Source organism: Lithobates pipiens, unplaced genomic scaffold, assembly GCF_037356315.1.
Source record: "Lithobates pipiens isolate NorthernLeopardFrog02 unplaced genomic scaffold, aLitPip1_a1.2 Scaffold_28, whole genome shotgun sequence".
Classification (NCBI taxonomy): domain Eukaryota; kingdom Metazoa; phylum Chordata; class Amphibia; order Anura; family Ranidae; genus Lithobates; species Lithobates pipiens.
Window position 1 is genome coordinate 204,760,149 of NW_027507789.1, and position 19,650 is coordinate 204,779,798.

The 19,650-nt window shown below is 45.4% G+C and overlaps 1 protein-coding gene across 1 annotated transcript; it reads right to left on the reverse strand.

Moving 5' to 3' along the window:
- Positions 1 to 894: 894 nt before the first annotated feature.
- Positions 895 to 19,620, reverse strand: LOC143936044 (uncharacterized). The gene is made up of 11 exons (XM_077460340.1): positions 19,504 to 19,620; positions 14,670 to 16,010; positions 11,657 to 13,109; positions 10,930 to 11,009; positions 9,158 to 9,525; positions 6,994 to 7,062; positions 6,173 to 6,241; positions 5,933 to 6,010; positions 5,218 to 5,305; positions 1,231 to 1,271; positions 895 to 1,075 (listed from the first exon to the last, which is right to left on the reverse strand). The coding sequence occupies exons 1-11, from the start codon at positions 19,612 to 19,614 to the stop codon at positions 910 to 912; spliced, it is 3,864 nt and encodes a 1,287-aa protein (XP_077316466.1). The 5' UTR covers positions 19,615 to 19,620; the 3' UTR covers positions 895 to 909.
- Positions 19,621 to 19,650: the final 30 nt, after the last annotated feature.

Below are 19,650 nucleotides of genomic sequence, written 5' to 3' on the forward strand. Positions count from 1 at the left end.
TCAATCTCGCCGATGGAGGCAGCGACATTGACCTCCTTCGCCAGTTCCGTCTACCTGGAGCCGCGTTCAAAATGAAGGGACTTTTCTCTGTGTGTGGCCAAGTCCGTTCATTTCAAAAGTCCAGTCGTGTATGGGCAGGTCTGCTGGTTCGGAAAGTCTGGCGGACCTCCGCTGCAAAGTCTGGCGGTTTGTCCGCCGGTAGTCTAAACCTTTATCAGGGGGGTTTAGGGGGGTACCCTAGACCTACCTGAGCCTACTACTAATTGTCCTAACACTGATTACAGTCACAAATAACACCAATGCAGTGATTAGTGAAAAATCTGAAAACTGCAATTGGTGACACAGTGACAGGGAGTGAAGGGGTTAACTCGGGTGGGGGGGGCGATCGGGGGGGTGACAAGTGTGCCTATATGTACTGTGTCAGTGTAGTGTTGGTGCAACTCACTGTAAGACGTCCTCTCTCCTCTTTCTGGTACGGAAAAGAATTCCAGAGAGGGATATGACATCACTTCCCCTGCCTGTGTTTACACTTACAGGCAGGGAAAGCATTTTCATTTGCCAGAAATCATTGGCCTGAACCTGAAGCCTGATTTGTTGTGCAACGAATCCTGTTGCTGCGGGCACGGCGGGGGCGCGCACATGCCCCCGGCCCGCAGCCAAGAGTGACACATTAGGTACAGGGTTTTGCGCACCTGTGCCACTTCGCCGATGTATATTGGCGTGAGCTGGTCGCCAAGTGGTTAAAGGAATATTTCATTTTTATTGTTTCACTTTAAGTGTAGCACTAACCCCGAAGGAGCTGCTGGTTTTATTCGGGCTTACCGTTACCTCACCTTCTCGCTTCCCATGGAAAGTAGCCCAAATGATGATAAATCCGACACTTAGTCCTTTTTTGAAGATTTATTGATCTCAGTGCAGGACAAGTTTTGTTACGTTTATTCCGTCTCTAACAAATTCCACATTTTTTAAATTATTTGAATTTTGTGTGAAGAATAGCTGGTGGGACCGGAAGTCGGCTGCCGTGTTCTTAACAACTGATGACCCATCAGCTTTCAGCACGTTTCCCCGGTGACAGCTGAAATGTAAGCAAAAGAATGCTGGCAATAGAAAAAAAAAACAGCGTGGGGGTCCACCCCCCCATTCATTCCAAGCCCTTTGGACAATTTTTTTTTTTTTTCAAATGGCATAGGGTCCCCTCATAAGTACTACCAGATCCTTATCCGAGCTTACCTTTGTCTTCTGCGGAGGTCTGTGGGAGCAGGAGTGGGTGGCTGGGGGAGAAAAATGAATCAAAATGATTAAATACAGCCTTTCAACTAACTAATTGTAAATTTCAAACCTATTATCACTCCTTTCACTCCTCGTATTCAAGGGGAGTGAGTATCTTACTAAAGAGGGGGACATATTTCTCTTGTAGGGAGTCCTCCAGTCCTCCATTGATGAGGAGGGTAGGTATGTTTTTCTGCATTGCTTGATTGGCAAACAAAATTATATTCTGGCAAATATTTATATACCCCCTCCTTTTAAGCTGGAGGTTATGTAGAATTTTTTTGCGTTTAGTCTGGACAAACCAGGGGTCCCAATAATACTGGGCGATTTCAATGAAACATTAGATGGAATCACCCGGGGGGAATGGAGGATAAATCCTAGTTGGTTGGAATTGATCGGCAGCCCAAGTGTTCTGATAGATAGGGTTAAGGAACTCCTTAAAATGAATGGGGGTTCAGCAACATCAGGAGTGGTTTGGGACTCATTAAAGGCTTATCTTAGAGGGATATTAATCCAGCAAGTGGCAACAATTAAGAGGGAATCCCGGGAACAGGATAGGGAAATAGGAAACGGAGTTGCCCCAAGCGGAGAAAGCATACATTGAAGATCCGACGCCTGAAAGGCAGAAGGAATGGCTGGATAGTCAACAGGTACATAAAATTATGCTTATGAAAAGGGCTGAGAACAGGCGAATATTCCAACGCCAACATTATTTTGGCGAAGGGGAGAGGATGGGATGTGCCCTCTCTATTTTGATCCAATCGAATAATTCCCCTGCATCGATCTAGGTAATCAAAGCATTGAACGGGGACCTCGTCTCTAGCCCGCCAGAGATTATGAATGTACTTGCTGACTACTATGAAAATTTATATAAATCAGCCACAAGGGGTCGAGATAGAATAGTAACCGATTTTCTGCATCAAACGACAATCCCAACCCTAACAGAACAAGATAAAACGAGCCTCGATGCACTTCTTACACTTGAAGAGCTAAAAAAAGCAGTAACTGAAATGCCTAATCATAAATCCGCAGGCCCAGATGGGTTACCAATAGAAATTTACAAGCGCTATGGGGAAGTGCTCCTGCCGGAACTTTTGGAAACATTTAAGTGGGCATTGGATGTGGGTAAGCTTCCTACTTCAATGTCGGAAGCTAATATCACTTTAATCCTTAAAGAGGGGAAAGACCATCAGGAAGTTTCCTCATATCACCCAATCTCTTTATTGTGCTCCGATGTTAAAATCCTAGCCAAAGTCCTGGCGACCCACTTAAATAAATATATTTGTAAAATAATACATCCAGATCAGTCTGGGTTTATTCCGGCATCATAACCAGCATCAATAATAGAAGAGTCTTTTTAAATATCCAAATGCCAATGGACAATGAGGGTCCCAGTGCTATATTAGCTCTGGATGCCATTAAAGCTTTTGACAGCTTGGAATGGGATTATCTATCGGGAGTGTTGGAGCGATTTGGATTTGGCCCTCTTTTTATTACAGTAGGTGGGTTAAATTGCTTTACAACGAACCCAGGTCAAAAATTTAAATGGTCACTGCCCTCTCCAGGATATTCCAGCTGGAAAAAGGGACGAGACAGGGATGTTCCCTGTCTCCCCTCTTATTTGTCCTGGCTATGGAACCCCTGGCTGTCCTGAAGAGATTGCGCCCGGACATTCAGGGTTTCCGACGTAGGTCGGGGGAAGATAAAATTGACCTGTTCGCGGATGATGTCCTTTTTTTTATTGGGGACATAAATCCTACTTTAAATAATGTGATGCATATGATGGGCGAGTTTGGACAACAATCGGGCTTGGGAATCAACTGGAGCAAATCAGCACTTTTGCCACTTACTAGATCTGGGGACCAATCACTACCTATGATCCCATGTCTGGATGTGGTAACCAAGCTAAAATACCTAGGCGTTTGGATCTCTGGAGACGTAAATCATTATGTCAGTGAGAACTTAGTACCATTATTAGCTAAATTAAAACAAAACAAGTGAGCATTTGGTGTTGCCTTCCTCTCTCGGTAGCAGGATGCTGCAATCTAAATAAAATGATTTGGCTCCCGCAAATACTATATATTTTACATAACTCTCCAATTTGGATTAACCAGAAGTTGTTCAAGAAACTGGAATCGCTATTCCAAGATTTAATCTGGAAGAAGGGCCAAACCCGGATTAGTTTACAAACATTGAAGCTTCCTGATAGGAGGGGAGGAGTGGCTATCCCACATCCAAGATTATATTTTCTGTCAGCCCAGCTCCAGCATCTAGCTGGGGCTGGTGTTCGCGGCAGTGAGTGCTCAAACAATAAAATGATGATTGAGAGAACACCCTATAAACTACTGGTTGAGATTTTGGTGGCCAAATCATTTGCCCATAAGTGCCCTACCAGCATCTTATTGAGGAAAGTGTGGCAGGCAACTAAGTAACTCATGGAATATACGGGGGTGACTGATTATACCCCCTTATGGTATAACGAAAACTTACCCGGGTTAAGCAGCATAGATAGCCCTCGGGAAAGGGAAAGGCAGGGAATTAACAGGTTAATGCAACTGTATGAAGGGAATCTCGTGAAATCCTTTGAAGATCTCAGGCGAGGATTTACTATCTCGAACAGGGCGTTCTATAAATATTTACAAATTAGGCACGGATTAGGGCCCAGTTTGGGTCGTTGACTATAGAGAGGGTTGAAACTCCCTTGCTTCGGGGACTGGTTGAACATACACAAAAGAAAGGGGTGATCTCTAAATTATATACCAAACTTAGGGACAAGCTCTTAAAGGGAGAGGGACCAGATAAGAGTAGGAAGGGATGGGCTAGAAATATAGGGCCGATAACCCAGGATCAATGGGATAAGATTTTAGAACGGGGGTGCCTGGTATCAATATCTCTGTCGCAGAGGGTGTCCCACCTGTTCTTTACCTATAGAGTGTATTATACCCCCCATAAAATGTGGAAGATAGGAAGGATACCCAGTGATGAATGTCCCAGATGTAAGGCTCCGGGGGACCTTCTCCATATGGTGTGGAAATGTCCAAAGCTGTACATGTATTGGATAGAAATAGTTTGTAGAATAAATAGGACTTTTAAGATTACTTTGAAGCCAGAAGCTAGGATCTGCCTTTTAGGGATTTTCGAGGAGGGTAGAATTCCTCCCCTTGGTAAGAACGGTAGTACTAAGGTGCCTGTACCAGGCCAGGCGGCTAATAGCAATGAATTGGCAAGCCAGGAATCCCCTTGCATTTGAATCATGGGTTAAAGCTATTGACTCTACAATTTTGTGTGAAAGAGTGGCGTATATAAAGCAGGGCAATTTAAGGAAATTTGGGGAGCTATGGAATCCCTGGTTGAGTGAGATGGGTTACCCCCGGGGGCGGTTTTAGTCGGCGCGGGGGGAGGGGTTGCGGGTTGTCTTGCTTCCTCCCCGTTGACCAGGGGGGGCATTTTGTCGCCCCCCTCTCCCCCTCTTGTCCCCGTCGTCTCTCTTCCTCTCCTAACCAGTCAAGGACTTCTTGGCTGGAGGGTTCGGCGCAAGCAGTGTGTATTGAGGGGGTGGGTTAGGTTGGGAGTATTGGGTTGGCTCAAGGGTAGGGGTGCAATAACTTGAATGGTGTGTATGCCTCTTTTTTTTTTTCTTTTTTTTTTATGCTAGATTTGACCGAGACGATGGTTTTAGTGAGCTATGGACACCCTTTTTCTTGTTATATATGTGGTTGAAAATTTAATAAAAATAAAGAAGTTAAAAAAAAATATGATTAAATACAGAAATTTCTATACATAATACTAATATAAAGAAATCAGATGTAGGGGACATGGTGGGAATGTATAGAGTGGGATCTTGGAAATGTTTTTTCTCCAACATACAATGTAATTGGAGCTGCAAACCTGGGACCTCAGTCACTAACAGTCACCGTTCTGACCACTCATCCGTTATAGAGTACTTACCTTCATTGCCTTCCGAAATGAGGCGATTAATGACGTAGACGTGACTGTTATCTGTGTGGTGGTATCTTGGCTGGTCTCCTGCTTTTTACTAAGAAAAAGAGAAATGAGATTAGACGTCATTATAGTACTTTATCCCAGCTGACATGTTCCTAAAACTTCCCAGCTGATCCCATTCCCAGTGATAAATATCTGAGCATGCATGATCTGCTCTCCTATCCATTCACACATAACTTGTCACCATCCGGTAAGGATCATTATGTTACAGAATCCCGGAGTCGTGGGAAAGGAAGAGTCCTGTCCATTGACTGGGTGACAGGTAGCAGAAGATGTCTCACCACCTCTCATCTCGCTACCATAGGAGTCTATCTATGGGTACCCCAAGATACCCTTCTATTGCCACATAGGATTAAGATTAGTTGGGGATGCCATAGAAATGATGCAGATTTGTCCTCGTCCAGAGAGCTGATACATTTTGCAGCTCCTTCACAAGAATCCTTCATTTCCATGGAGCAGTGAAGGATGTTGCAGCATAATAGCCCTCCTATTATCCTACACATATGTAGGAGATCTGGCCAGAGGACCATTAAAGTGTATGTAAGGCCAAATGTTTCATGCTCTTCCCTGTCTTTTCCCCTTTGGGGAATTTTTCTGGAGACTGAAGTCATACAATAGATTTTTTCCCTCCCCCTTTAACCCTTTGTTTCCCCACACTTACCATTTGAGATTTCTGCAGGCACTCCCAATTGCTGGCTTTTTTGGTCCTGAAGGAGGCTTTGGGGTTTGCCTTATCTCTCTGTTAAAGAGGAAAACAAAGTCAGTACAAGAGTGAAAACCAATAATAAATGATATGACAATATGTATGTGCTCATGTCCCCGGCGGGGCGCTGTCATGTCCAGGAACATGCATGTGAGGAATACAATAAGAAACGTCTTTCTATTATTGGAATATACTTACTGGTCGGAGCTTGGCTTCTGCAGTAGGAGGCGGCAGGCAGGGCACAGTAAATTAGTGAGTTCCATGGTCCTAGAAGATAAAACAGTTGGAGGTTATTTCATGCTTTGCTACAATGATACTAATAAGTCTTTCTACTCAACACTATATCAGGGTCCTCATCAGCGACCCCCCTTTCATTAGGGTCCCCATTAGTGCCCCCCTTTACATCAGGGTCCGCATCAGAGACACCCACTTACATCAGGGTCCCCATCAATCAGAGGCCCTCTTATATCAGGGTCCCCTTCAGAGCCGCCCCCTTACATCAGGGTCCCCATCAGAGCCCCCCTTACAACAGGGTCCCATCAGAGTCCCCCGTACATCAGGATCCAGTTCAAAGTCCTCCCTTACATCAGGGTCCCATCAGAGCCCCCCCTTACATCAGGGTTCCTATCAGAGCCCCCCTTACATCAGAATTCCCATCAGTGGCCCTCTTATATCAGGATCCCCTTCAGAGCCCCCCCTTACATCAGGGTCCCTTTCAGAGCCCCCCTTTACATCAGGGACCCCATCAGAGCCCCCCTTACATCAGGGTCGCCTTCAGAGCCCCTCCTTACATCAGGGTCCCCCTCAAAGCCCCCTTACATCAGGGTCTCCCTCAGAGCCCCCTTACATCAGGATCTCCCTCAGAGCCCCTCCTTACATCAGGGTCCCCATCAGAGCAACCCTTATATCAGGGTCCCCATCAGAGCCCCCCCCCTTTACATCAGGGTCCCTATGGGCATGGTGGTGTCTAGGTACACACATGTTATACAAAAGGATAGAATATACTTGAATATACTTACTTGAAGGATAGTTTCTGGGTCAGTACGTGGCCGCAGCAATTACACGACGTATAAGAGATCGCCATAGACCTAGAAGGAAAAAAACAGTTGGTGGTTATTTCATTGCTTTGTTATGATGATACAAATACATTTTTCTACTCATTTCTTTCATTGTAAAGTATTTTCTGCAAATATCCTCAGTGACTTTCCAGAGTGCTCTGGGAGCCCCTAAACTTAAGTACCCAATAATCTACCAATATGAGTCTCCTACCAGAAAGCCGGTACTTGGCCTGGTCTCACCGGCTTCATGATGGACCCCTCAACCTAATGGTGGTCTCCCTGGCCAATCATGAGGCAGGAGAGAGGGGGAAATGCACTATTCACATATTGGGGACCCCCAGGTTTTGTGTTTTTGGGATGCTCTGGAAGAGAACTGTGGGGGGTGCAGGCACCAGTCTATATATGTAGCAACATTTCATGGCATATTAGATGAGTGAATCCAGCTACACTTTTACACAAAGCCTTCTGATTGGATGATGTAGAAGCAGAACCTCAGCCATAAGACCTATAACCCAAGAACAAGTTCCATCCAGCCAAACTCTCACTCCTACCGTTACACAAGAAGGGATCTCTGTGCTATTACATCGCTCTCTAAATCAGGGGTCTCCAAACTTCTACTATGAGGGGCCCTTACCTCAGAGTCCCGTTACATCGGGGATGTCCAAACTTCTTACTATGAGGGACCCTTACCTCAGAGTCCCCGTTACATCGGGGATGTCCAAACTTCTTACTATGAGGGGCCCCATATTGTATTCATGCGCCAAAAATATCAGTTTTATCAATAATTCCGCGTACACACGACCAGACTTTCCGGCAGACTAGGTCCGACGGTCTTCCCGATGGACTTTCGGCGGATTTTCGACTGACTTTCCGAACGAACAGACTTGGCCACACACGAACGGACTTCGTTTTGAACGTGATGATGTAAGACAGAACTAAAAAAGCAAGTTCAATAGCCAGTAGCCAATAGCTTCCCTTGCCTTGTATTTGGTCCGTCGGACCAGCACACAGACAAACAGTTTTCCCGATAGGAATTGAGTCCATCGGACAGATTTGAAGCATGTTCTATTTCTAGGTCCGTCTAATTTTTTTAAAGAAAAACTATTGGATTAGCCCACACACGATCAGATTGTCCGACAGACTGATTCCGTCGGACCTAGTCTGCTGGAAAGTCCGGTCGTGTGTACGCGGCATAAAGGATTAAAAATCAAATAAATACGTTTTACTTAAAGTGGTTCTCCATGTTCTCCCATAGCAAGCCGCTTATCCCCCCCTTACATCAGGGTCCCCATCAGAGTCCCCCTTACATCAGTATCCCCATCAGAGTCATCCTTACATTAGTGTCCCCCTTACATCAGTGTTCCCATCAGAGTCCCTCTTACATCAGGGTCCCCATCAAAGTCCCCCTTACATTAAATGTCCCCATCAGTGTTCCCATCAGAGTCCTCATTAGAGTCCCCATCAGACTTGCACTGGGGAGGGAAGTGGAGACCAACTGATGTAAATCCTCAGGCAATGAGTCTGAGGATCTGCTACTGTCCCAAGATGTGGGTTTGGCAAAATCTGGTAGGGAGCAGTAGGTGGTCGGCTGGAATCTGCTGTAAAAGGAGACATCCAAGACACAGGGTAACACCTTCTAATCATGACAGCAGAACCCCAATGCTTTGTACCCAGCGGGCTGACCAAAAAAAATAGAAGAGCTCGGGAGGATATTGCTGCACTAAATATGCAATGCTAGCGATCTCCCCACTGAGTAATTATATTCTGACAGGAGGACCATCCTGTCCCCCACCCCCACCAGAACACCGGTCAGCACTGTCAAGGCATTGGCTGCAAGTAATGATCGGAGGCTGGTTTTCCAGCATGCCCGCTCAGCCACCTTGTGCCAGACAGGCTGGTGCACACATAGGCCGAATGTTGGGCGATTTCCGTTGAACCAACCAATACCAGCTGATATTCGGCCCGTGTGTACAGGGTGTAAGAAGATATCATTCAGAGGTGGGGGTCTGGCTCCCATCTGTCTTCTCTTCTCCACAGACATAACATTCGATGTACACATACGCTTCCCCTAAATTGGGTTTACACCAAACCAAAGACAGAAAAAAGGCATCTAGCCATCACTTACCTTCTGTCCATCTCCGAGTCAGCACCCTCTAATGGCTGAAGGGTCTCTGCTGAGCTTTCCCTCCTCTGCCTGGCAAGGGTCACTTCTGGGCCACTCCTCGGTTGGCTGGTCAAGATGTCTTTTGAGTCTCTCCTCAGTTGGCTGGCCAAGATGTCTTCTGAGCCTCTCCTAGGTTGGCCGGTCAAGGTCTCTTCTGAGATTCTCGTCGGTTGGCTGGTCAGGGTCTCTTCTAAGCCTCTCCTTAGTCGGCTGGTCAAGGTCTCTTCTGAGCCTTCTGCGCTCCCCCTCCTCCAGGTGGCCAAGGCTCTGGGCTTCATGTTGTCGATCTGCTCAAACTTTTCTTTCAGAAGGGCCAGCTCCGCATTCAGCTAAAAAATATAAAACAGATGATTATAATACAATACTTTATATGAAGAACAAATACAAAGCCATTCTTACCCTTCAACTACTAAGGAACTACCAGGCCTCATGTCATGGAAGAACCCCGCACCTTGTTCTATGTACACTGTGCGCAAACTAAGACTACTAATTAGGGTTGCACCGATACTAGTATCGGTTTCGGTGCCGATACCGAATATTTCTTGTACTCGGGCAAATGCTCCGATGCTTTATCCGATACCTGGACAGTCAGGGGGTGATCGGCGTGTCGGTGGGGGGAGTTACAAGCACCAATCCCCCCTGTATAGATTTCAATAAAGTAGCTGACAGCCGCTTCTCCTCCTCTTCCCTCCACGACATCCAGCTGCTTTATTGAAATCTATACAGGGGGGAGCGGTACTTGTAACTCCCCGCACACCGATCACCCCCTGACTGTCCTGTATATGTATGTAACCTGTATACTCCTCCAGTCCTCCTCTGTGTCCTCTTCCAGGCTCTTCCGACCCCTCCATCCCTGTCCTCCACTCCGGTCCCCCTCCATATAAACGCTCCGGTCCCCCATACCCCCCACCGTGTCAATCTTTCAGGATGGAGAGCGGAGGAAGGGGCCAGTACATCTGTAAGCTCCTTCCTATTCCAAATGAACAGAGTCAGTAATCACTGACTCTGTCCATTCATAACTGAACATCGTAGTCTGTGTTTACAATACTTCAGTTTATGAATGGAGAGGAGCCTCTGTCTCCTGTCCATTCATTTTCAGTGCAGCTGAGGCTGCTGAGAAAGGGACAGGGGAATCTCTGTCCTCAGTCCCTTTCTGTGTCTCAAAAGGGAGATGTCAGGGATATCTCACCAACCCCCACCCGGCTGATAAACAATAAATAAAAATCAAGAATTGTAATAAAGAAATATTTAAAAGGTTAAATTGTAACAAAAATTAAAAAATAAAATAAAAAACACACTGACACTGTCCACCCCCCACCCTACACAAAAAACATTGTAAAAAATAAAATTTAAAAAAATAAAATTGTAAAAAAATTTAAATAAAAACCTGCTGACACAGTCCATGCATCATCGGTGCTGCATATTAGTGCCACTGTCACGTGACATTAAAAAAAGTATCGGGATCGGCGAGTACTTGAAAAAAAGTATCGGTACTTGTACTCAGTCTTAAAAAAGTAGTATCGGTGCAACCCTACTACTGATCCTAACACCCCATTATATCCCACTGTGCACAATCCTAACACTAATAATCCTAAAACCCCATTATATGCCTCTGTGCAAAATACTAAAATGACTAATCCTAACACCCCATTATATCCCACTGTGCACAATCCTAAAACTACTAATCCTAACACCCCACTATATTCCACTGGATGTATACTGATGACTCTTACCTTTGTTTGGTCCATTTTTAGATCATTTCTTTCCTGGGCCATGCCATCAATCATTGTCTGCAGGTTGTAAATCATCTTGGCTGAAAACAAAGAATATTGTTATTAGTTGATATTGTTCTACAGCTATAAAGAAAGTAATCCATTGTATTATATTGTGATATATTGTGTATTCTGATGTATTGTGATGTATTGTAAGCTCTAACGAGCAGGGCCCTCTGATTCCTCTTGTACCAAATTGTAATGTAACTGTAATGTCTGCCCCCATGTTGTAAAGCGCTGAGCAAACTGTTGGCGCTATATAAAACCTGTATAATAATAATAATAATATTGTGTATTGTATTGTGACGTATTCTGTATTGTATTGTGTATTGTGATGTATTCTGTATTGTGGTATATTGTGTATTGTATTGTGGTGTATTCTGTTTTGTGATGTATTGTGATGTATTCTGTATTGTGTGTTGTGATGTATTCTGTATTGTATTGTGTATTGTGATGTATTCTGTATTGTGGTATATTGTGTATTGTATTGTGTATTGTGGTGTATTCTGTTTTGTGATGTATTGTGATGTATTCTGTATTGTGTGTTGTGATGTATTCTGTATTGTATTGTTTATTGTGTTATAATGTATGAATTTACATGAGGGCCGTACTGAGTCATTATTGCCACTCAATAAAAGGCGTTCCATTTGCAGTGTTTTATATTGCGGAAAATTACTAGATCTCATACCCGTCGTTTCCTGCAGAGCTTTGAACTTGGTGTTGTCCTTCTCATCCTGCGCCTTCATCTCTTTTGTCTTCGTCTGCGTCTCATCATCCTGCGCCTTCACCTTTTTCGTCTTCGTCTGCATCTCATCAGCCTGCGCCTTCATCTCATTCGTCTCAGTCTGCGTCTTATCAGCCTGCGCCTTCATGTCATTCGTCTCGGTCTGCGTCTTATCAGCCTGCGCCTTCATCTCATTCGTCTCGGTCTGCGTCTTATCAGCCTGCGCCTTCATCTCATTCGTCTCGGTCTGTGTCTTATCAGCCTGCGCCTTCATCTCATTCGCCTCGGTCTGCGTCTTATCAGCCTGCGCCTTCATCTCATTCGTCTCGGTCTGCGTCTTATCAGCCTGCGCCTTCATCTCATTCGTCTCGGTCTGCGTCTTATCAGCCTGCGCCTTCATCTCATTCGTCTCGGTCTGCGTCTTATCAGCCTGCGCCTTCAGCTCTTTTGTCTCAGTCTGCAACTTATCAGCCTGCTCCTTCATCTCTTTTGTCTCGGTCTGCGTCTTATCAGCCTGCTCCTTCAGCTCTTTTGTCTTGGTCTGCGTCTTATCAGCCTGCGCCTTCAGCTCTTTTGTCTCAGTCTGCAACTTATCAGCCTGCTCCTTCATCTCTTTTGTCTCGGTCTGCATCTTATCAGCCTGCGCCTTCAGCTCTTTTGTCTCAGTCTGCAACTTATCAGCCTGCTCCTTCATCTCTTTTGTATCGGTCTGCATCTTATCAGCCTGCGCCTTCAGCTCTTTTGTCTCGGTCTGCGTCTTATCAGCCTGCTCCTTCAGCTCTTTTGTCTCAGTCTGCAACTTATCAGCCTGCTCCTTAATCTCTTTTGTCTCGGTCTGCATCTTATCAGCCTGCACCGTCAGCTCTTTTGTCTCGGTCTGCATCTTATCAGCCTGCTCCTTCATCTCTTTTGTATCGGTCTGCATCTTATCAGCCTGCGCCTTCAGCTCTTTTGTCTCGGTCTGCGTCTTATCAGCCTGCTCCTTCAGCTCTTTTGTCTCAGTCTGCAACTTATCAGCCTGCTCCTTAATCTCTTTTGTCTCGGTCTGCATCTTATCAGCCTGCACCTTCAGCTCTTTTGTCTCGGTCTGCGTCTTATCAGCCTGCTCCTTCAGCTCTTTTGTCTCAGTCTGCAATTTATAAGCCTGCTCCTTAATCTCTTTTGTCTCGGTCTGCATCTTATCAGCCTGCACCTTCAGCTCTTTTGTCTCAGTCTGCAACTTATCAGCCTGCTCCTTAATCTCTTTTGTCTCGGTCTGCATCTTATCAGCCTGCACCTTCAGCTCTTTTGTCTCGGTCTGCATCTTATCAGCCTGCGCCTTCAGCTCTTTTGTCTCGGTCTGCATCTTATCAGCCCGCGCCTTCAGCTCTTTTGTCTCAGTCTGCGTCTTATCAGTCTGCGCCTTCATCTCTTTTACCTGGAAGGAGAAGAATAAAATTAACAAAATATCAAACCATTTAGTACCTTAAAGTAGTACTCCTCCCCCTTCCCTCCCCTTTAGCCACCTCTCAGCTTTTTGCTGGAAGTTAATAGGGTGGCTGCCATTCTCCGACCTGACCCCACGCCATGTATCCCAGGCTCTGCTGCTCCTCCTGCAGGGATGGTCATGGCGGGTGTTGGGGGGAGATCAATGAACTTCCATTCACCCATCGTCCCTCCAGTGAATTAACCCCGCAAGTGACGAAATGTAAAAAATGTATTTTGTACTAAATTTTAGAAAAAGACAATGTTTAGCGCCCCCAACACGCCCAGGTACAGGCACATTGTAGTGTAATATGTGTCAGGTGAGCCTATGTGTGAGGACAACTACACATATTCGGTGTTGTCATGCACGTCATAGTGAGACAATTCTAGGGTCATCATTCACCAATTACACGCAACTGATGACCCATAGGGCCTTTAAAGTGTTGCCTATGGCCAATTGTAAGACTTGACATGTTGGGTATCTATTTACTCATCACATCCTCATCTTTTATATTTTACCAAAAAACTGAGGAATATCGTTTTCTGTTTTTATTATTACAAGTATTTATATGTTGATGACAATATAGGGGCGCTTTATATATGGTACATATTGTAACTAACTTTAGTTTATTTTTATACAAAAAAAATATGGGTTTGATAAACGGTAATATGGTGTGACGAAAAAAAAAGAATTTAACTCTGCCGTTTTATTCTACAGGGTTTCTGCTTTCAGAAAATCTATAATGTTTGGGGGTTTTAACTAACCCTCAGACCTAAAATGTACATTTTAACAAATGTGCAAAAAAAAAGAAAGAAAACTGCCCGGGCAGCGAAAGGGTTAAGTCTCAATTGAAGGAAAGTTCGACAAAGATCTGGTTTGTGGAATTGGCAGAAGAAAGAATGAAGTTATAAATGACAGCTTCACATATGGATCTTCTGCTGTATGGTTCAACATGCCCAAAGACATATATAAGAGCTGTTTTATCTACCAAAGCATTTGTATTACTATCCAGTCTTACAATTTACACAGCTCTGCCACACAGCACAGACCTGCCTAGCAGGGGAGGATACCCAGTGTTGTAGTTCAGTAGGACTCACGGGTCTTGTCCTTTGCTTATCCCCCAGACCAAACAATGAAGAAGAAGCTGATGACGGATGAGCTCATAGCTCTGTCACTCTGCTCTCTCCTCCCATCCCCATGCACCTTACACTGTGGCATAACTGACTGTCTCCATATGCTTCTCCTCCCTTCCCCAGTCTGAACTATGCTGTACAGGGACTGATGCCAATTCTAATACTTAGACCCCTAAACCCTAACCCTAAGGCTGTATTAATGAATGCAGAGCTGCATTCACTTGTGTCTTTTATATCCGCATGGGGTTTTCATTTAGATATCATCTATGATTTTGTCTCCCAGATCCAGAAATCGGGCATCTATGGTGTTCACTCTTAAAGCTTTGCCATGTTCCTGCAGTATCCCCCAAATATTCAATGATATCCCAACAATACTTACTATTGCCTCTATCTTTTTGTTCATCTGTCCCTCCATCTCCTTCATGTCATGGTCCCATTTTACTTCCATCTCCTTCCTATCATGGTCCCATTTTACTTCCATCTCCTTCCTATCATGGTCCCATTTTACTTCCATCTCCTTCCTATCATGGTCCCATTTGTCTTCTTTCTTTTTCATTTTTTCTTCCATCTCCTTTCTTTCCTTTTCCAGCTGGTTCTCAGTCTTCTTTAATTTCTCCTCCATCATCTTCAGTTCGTCATCTATCTCCTTGTGTTCATTCTTTCCTTGGCCCTCGACCTCTTTCAGTTTGTCTTCCATCTCCCTTAATTTACTCTCCGCCTCTTTTAAGATCTGCTTACTTTGGTCCTCCATCTCTCGTTCTTGCTTCTGATGGCCCCCAATCTCATTCAGTTTGCCTTCCACCTTCTTACATTGGTCCTCTGTCCCCTTTAGGGCCTTCTTTTGTTGGACCTCCATCTCCTTGAGATTATTTTCCACTTGGCCCTCAACCTCTTTCAATTTGTCGTATATCATCTTTCTTTCATGGTTCCATTTTTCTTCCATGACCATCCTTTCATTATTGTATTTTTCATCAATCTTGTCTTCCATCTCCTTCTGTTCATTTTTCAGATGGTTCTTCATCATTATGAATTTGTCTTCCAGCTCCTTCCTTTGGTCTTCCTTCTCCTTCTGGCCATTTTGCAATTGCTTCATCATATTCAAGATTTCCTCCATCTTCCAAATATGATTGTCCATGTGCCTGCGGTTATTGTGCACGTGAAAACTGATTTCTGCCAATTTATTATCCACCTGCTTCTTGTCCTCATTCCATTTTGCTTCCAACACCCCCATATTGTCTTCTTTCGTCTTCAATTTGTTTGTAAGTTTTTTTCTCTGTTGGCTTTCGATCTTCAGTTTATCTTCCAACTCCTTCTTTTCTTTGCTCCATTTCTCTTCTAGCTCCTTCCTCTGATTGTTCCAGGTTTCTTCTTTATATTCCATTTTGGATTCAATCGCCTTCAGTTTATTGCTAGAGCGGCGTTTCATCTCCTCCAGTTTCTCTTCCAACCTCTTCGTTGGTCCTCCCATGTCCTTCCTAGCAATTCTTAGTTGCTCCATGCAATCTATCACTTTGCCCTCCATCTTTTCCATTTTTGTATCCATATAATCCCATTTAATCGCCCTTTGTTCGTCGAAAATCCGCCAAGTCTCGCTAATCCTGAAATGTCTGTATTCCAGTACACCCTCTGTCTTCTTTTGTTCATTCCTCCATTTTTCCCTCAATTCCGCCTCCATCCTCCCCCTCTCCTCCTTCCATTGCTCTTCTCTTGCAAATATTTCCTGTAAATACAACAAATAGGGAACAAAAGTTAAGATCCTTCCTTTATAGAACACAGACATGAGTTACAAATTTCATAAAACTATTCTGGATGTTCTGCTGAATGAAAGACTTCAATCTTTCCTGAGTACCAACCCCTAACCATGGGCGAGCGGCAAGTTTAATAGAATTTAAGTTTGTCGTGAAATTAGCGGTCTTATATTTGACCAAATATTGGCGGGATATAGGCAAAATAATCCACGAGGGGGAAATACATCACTCCAACAGCAGCTGACTGACACAGCTAATCCTGCAGGAGTAGTCACCATGAAGTCAGACAATTCCTAGAAGGAGCGCTCACACTTCTTTATAAAGGTGGTACTCTCACACATTGGAGTACCTACCTTACATTATAAAACACAGTGTGAGTGACTATCATCCAATAAGGAGACTTGCATGGAAAGATGTTAGAGAAAGGGGAGCTAAACCCATGCAGCCAGACTGACAGTCTACAACCAGGAACCCCTGCCATATTGTCAGCTATGATCCATCTTCTAGTGCTTAGGCCTTCTTCCTACTGCTGAGCGTAAGTCTGCTCACACCATTTCTGCTGTCTTGACTCCGGGTGTAGAGTGTGACCCCCATCATCATCCAACCCTCATTTCCTGTATAGAGAATGCTCTGACCTGGGGGGGGACACACTGCTCTGCTGACAGGCAGGGGCCCCATGTACTAGTCATATTACTATTACAATGTTTCCACTATTGTGGCCAAATTACTTCTTTCCATGCAAGTCTACTTATTGGTTGATAGTTGCTCACACTGCCTTTATTACTATATAGTAGGTCTGACTTGTTAAAAATCAGAGAAATCACTTTACATTGAAAGGTGTAAATAAAAGTTGCAGATAGAGAGCAGAGCACACAGAGGTGTCAGTGACAGGTACACTTCATTCAATAAAAAGATACACATCCACTTGCATCAAGGACCGGGAATACCGGCACCAATGGAGCAAAGTCAGCAAATCTCAAGATGCCGCATCATGAAGGTGAAGAGCAGAAAGATCCAGAAGCCGGCTCCCGGCACAGCCTCAGCCAGGCGCCGGTGTTTGAATACAGCCGGCAATAGCAGTATGAACAGCAATCGGGAACACAGCTGGGAAGCAGCGGGTGAGAGGCATAGCGGATGGCTAACAATAGCAGTATGAACAGCGATCGGGAACAGAGCTGGGAAGCTGCGAGTGAGAGGCATAGCGCTGCAAAAATACGGTGTGAGAGAAGGTATTGCAACGACCTCCATTTTATTCTCTAGGATGTTAGAAAAATAAAGTGTATAATGTTTGGGGGTTCTAAGTCATTTTCTAGCAAAAAAAAAAAAAACGGTCTTTAACTTGTAAACAACAAATCTCAGAAAGATGCTCGGTCCTTAAACACTTGCCGTCCGCGCTGTTGCCGTCTTTTCGACTTAATTTGCCGGGAGGGTGTCCCTGGACATCCTCCTGTGCCCGAGCGGCCTGAGACTCGCCTGATCACCGATCAAAATAAGGGGTCGATCCCGACCCCTTACCAATGACAGCTGATCATGTGATGTAAACAGAGCTGGAAATCGGCTATTTTTCCTCCTCATGCTATTGAGGAGGGAAAAAAGCCGATTACTGGCGGCAGAGAGAGGGACATCAGTCCTGATCGTGGATGTTTCACTAGCCTTACCTACCAGTGCCCACAGTACCACCCATCAGTGCCCTCAGTGTCACCTATCAGTGCCACCTATCAGAGCCCTCAGTGCCATGTATAAGAGCCCTCAGTGTCACCTATCAGTGCCCTCAGTGACACCTATCAGAGCCCTCAGTGTCAGCTATCAGTGCCCTCAGTGCCATGTATCAGTGCCCTCAGTGTCACCCATCAGAGCCCTCAGTGCCATGTATCAGTGCCCTCAGTGTCACCTATCAGAGCCCTCAGTGCCATGTATCAGTGCCCTCAGTGTCACCTATCAGAGCCCTCAGGGCAAGGTATCAGTGCCCTCAGTGTCACCTATCAGAGCTTTCAGTGCCAGGTATCAGTGTCCTTAGTGTCACCTATCAGAGCCCTCAGTGCCATGTATCAGTGCCCACAGTGCCGCCTATAAATCGCCAATAAGTTTGTCATTACCAGTGATGCCTAGCAATACCACCTATCAGTGCCCATCAGTGACATCTATCAGTGCCACCCATCAGTGCCGTCTTATCTGTGCCTATCAGTGCTGTCTTATCTGTGCCTATTGGTGCTCATCAGTACCACCTATCAGTGCCCATCAGTGACATCTATCAGTGCCACCCATCAGGGCTGTTTTATCAGTGCCCATCAGTGTTGCTTTATCTGTGCTTATCAGTGTCATCTTATCTGTGCCTATCAGTGCCCATCAGTGCCATCTTATCAGTGTCCATCAGTGTCGCCTTATCTGTGCCCATCAGTGTTGCCTTATCTGTGCCCATCAGTGCAGCCTCATCAGCGAATATCAATGAAGGAGAAAAATTACCCGTTTGCAAAATTTTATAACAAACTATGAAACATGTTTTTTTTTTTTAAATTTCAGACTTTTGTTTGTTTAGCGAAAAATAAAAACCCAAATGGTGTATAAACAGCACCAAAAGAAAGCTCTCTTTGTGTGAAAAAAAATGCTAAAGACGTCATATGTGTAGCACGGCAGCACAATTGTCATTCAAAATGCGACAGCGCTGAAAATTGGCCTGGGCAGGAAGTGGTTAAAGTTTCCCGCCTGCACATCCCTTTCACAGCACGCGGGCTGCATCGAGTGTGGGCGGGCACTAGGAGAAGCCAGAGCAGATCCGACCCCCCCATTGGTTTAGAGGAGGGGGGGATGGAGGGCTGTGCTCTGTGAGTCCTGTGACAGAAATGTCCCCCATCAGATAGCGCCCACCCTGTACTGCGCAGGAGCGGTGTACACGTAGGCGCCTACACGTAGGCGCGGTGTACATGCAGGCGCCATCTACACGTAGGCGCGGTGAACACGCAGGCGCCGTCTACGCGTAGGCGCGGTGTACACGCAGGCGCCGTCTACGCGTAGGCGCGGTGTACACGCAGGCGCCGTCTACGCGTAGGCGCGGTGTACACGCAGGCGCCGTCTACGCGTAGGCGCGGTGTACACGCAGCCGCAGCAAGGGGCGGAGGGATTCTCTTCACTGCCATTCGGCCGCTAAATCCAGCCCTGTTAACTCCGCCCCCCTTCCCTGACAGAGGTGCCCAAGCAGTGTCACTCGGCCAGCTCCGGAAACCGCACATGCGCAGTTCTGAGCCCTTTGATAGAGTATCCCGGAGGGGAGGAATTGGCACTCTGCCCCCCGCCCACTCCCCGCCCCTGCGCAGTATCCCATATCCCCTTACATCCAGGACCCAGAATACTAGAGACCATGGAATGAAGTCACTGACACCTCTGTGTGCTCTGAGAATAATGGCCAGAAGAACATTTCTACAGAAGAACATGTGCATTAATATAAATAAAATCAAGTCATATTCTTACCTTCATCAGCTGCTTGTTCTGGGTCTGCACCTGGCAAACAAGCCGCTCCTCGAATGACTTCATGTGCACCATGATGGAGCCAACCTCGACGCTCTGTCTTGAGGTCATCATTGTAATTTCTGAATAATAAGAAGAATTAGTAATCCT

Bases quoted from the DNA above. Each gene is read 5' to 3' on its own strand.
- LOC143936044 (XM_077460340.1), bottom strand. From the start codon at position 19,614: ATGATGACCTCAAGACAGAGCGTCGAGGTTGGCTCCATCATGGTGCAC. The intron at 5,306-5,932 runs GTAAGTGTGGGG...TCTTTTTCTTAG, and splicing joins GCCTGCAGAAATCTCAAATG to TAAAAAGCAGGAGACCAGCC. The intron at 1,076-1,230 runs GTAAGCTCGGAT...CTTACATTTCAG, and splicing joins GACCTCCGCAGAAGACAAAG to CTGTCACCGGGGAAACGTGC.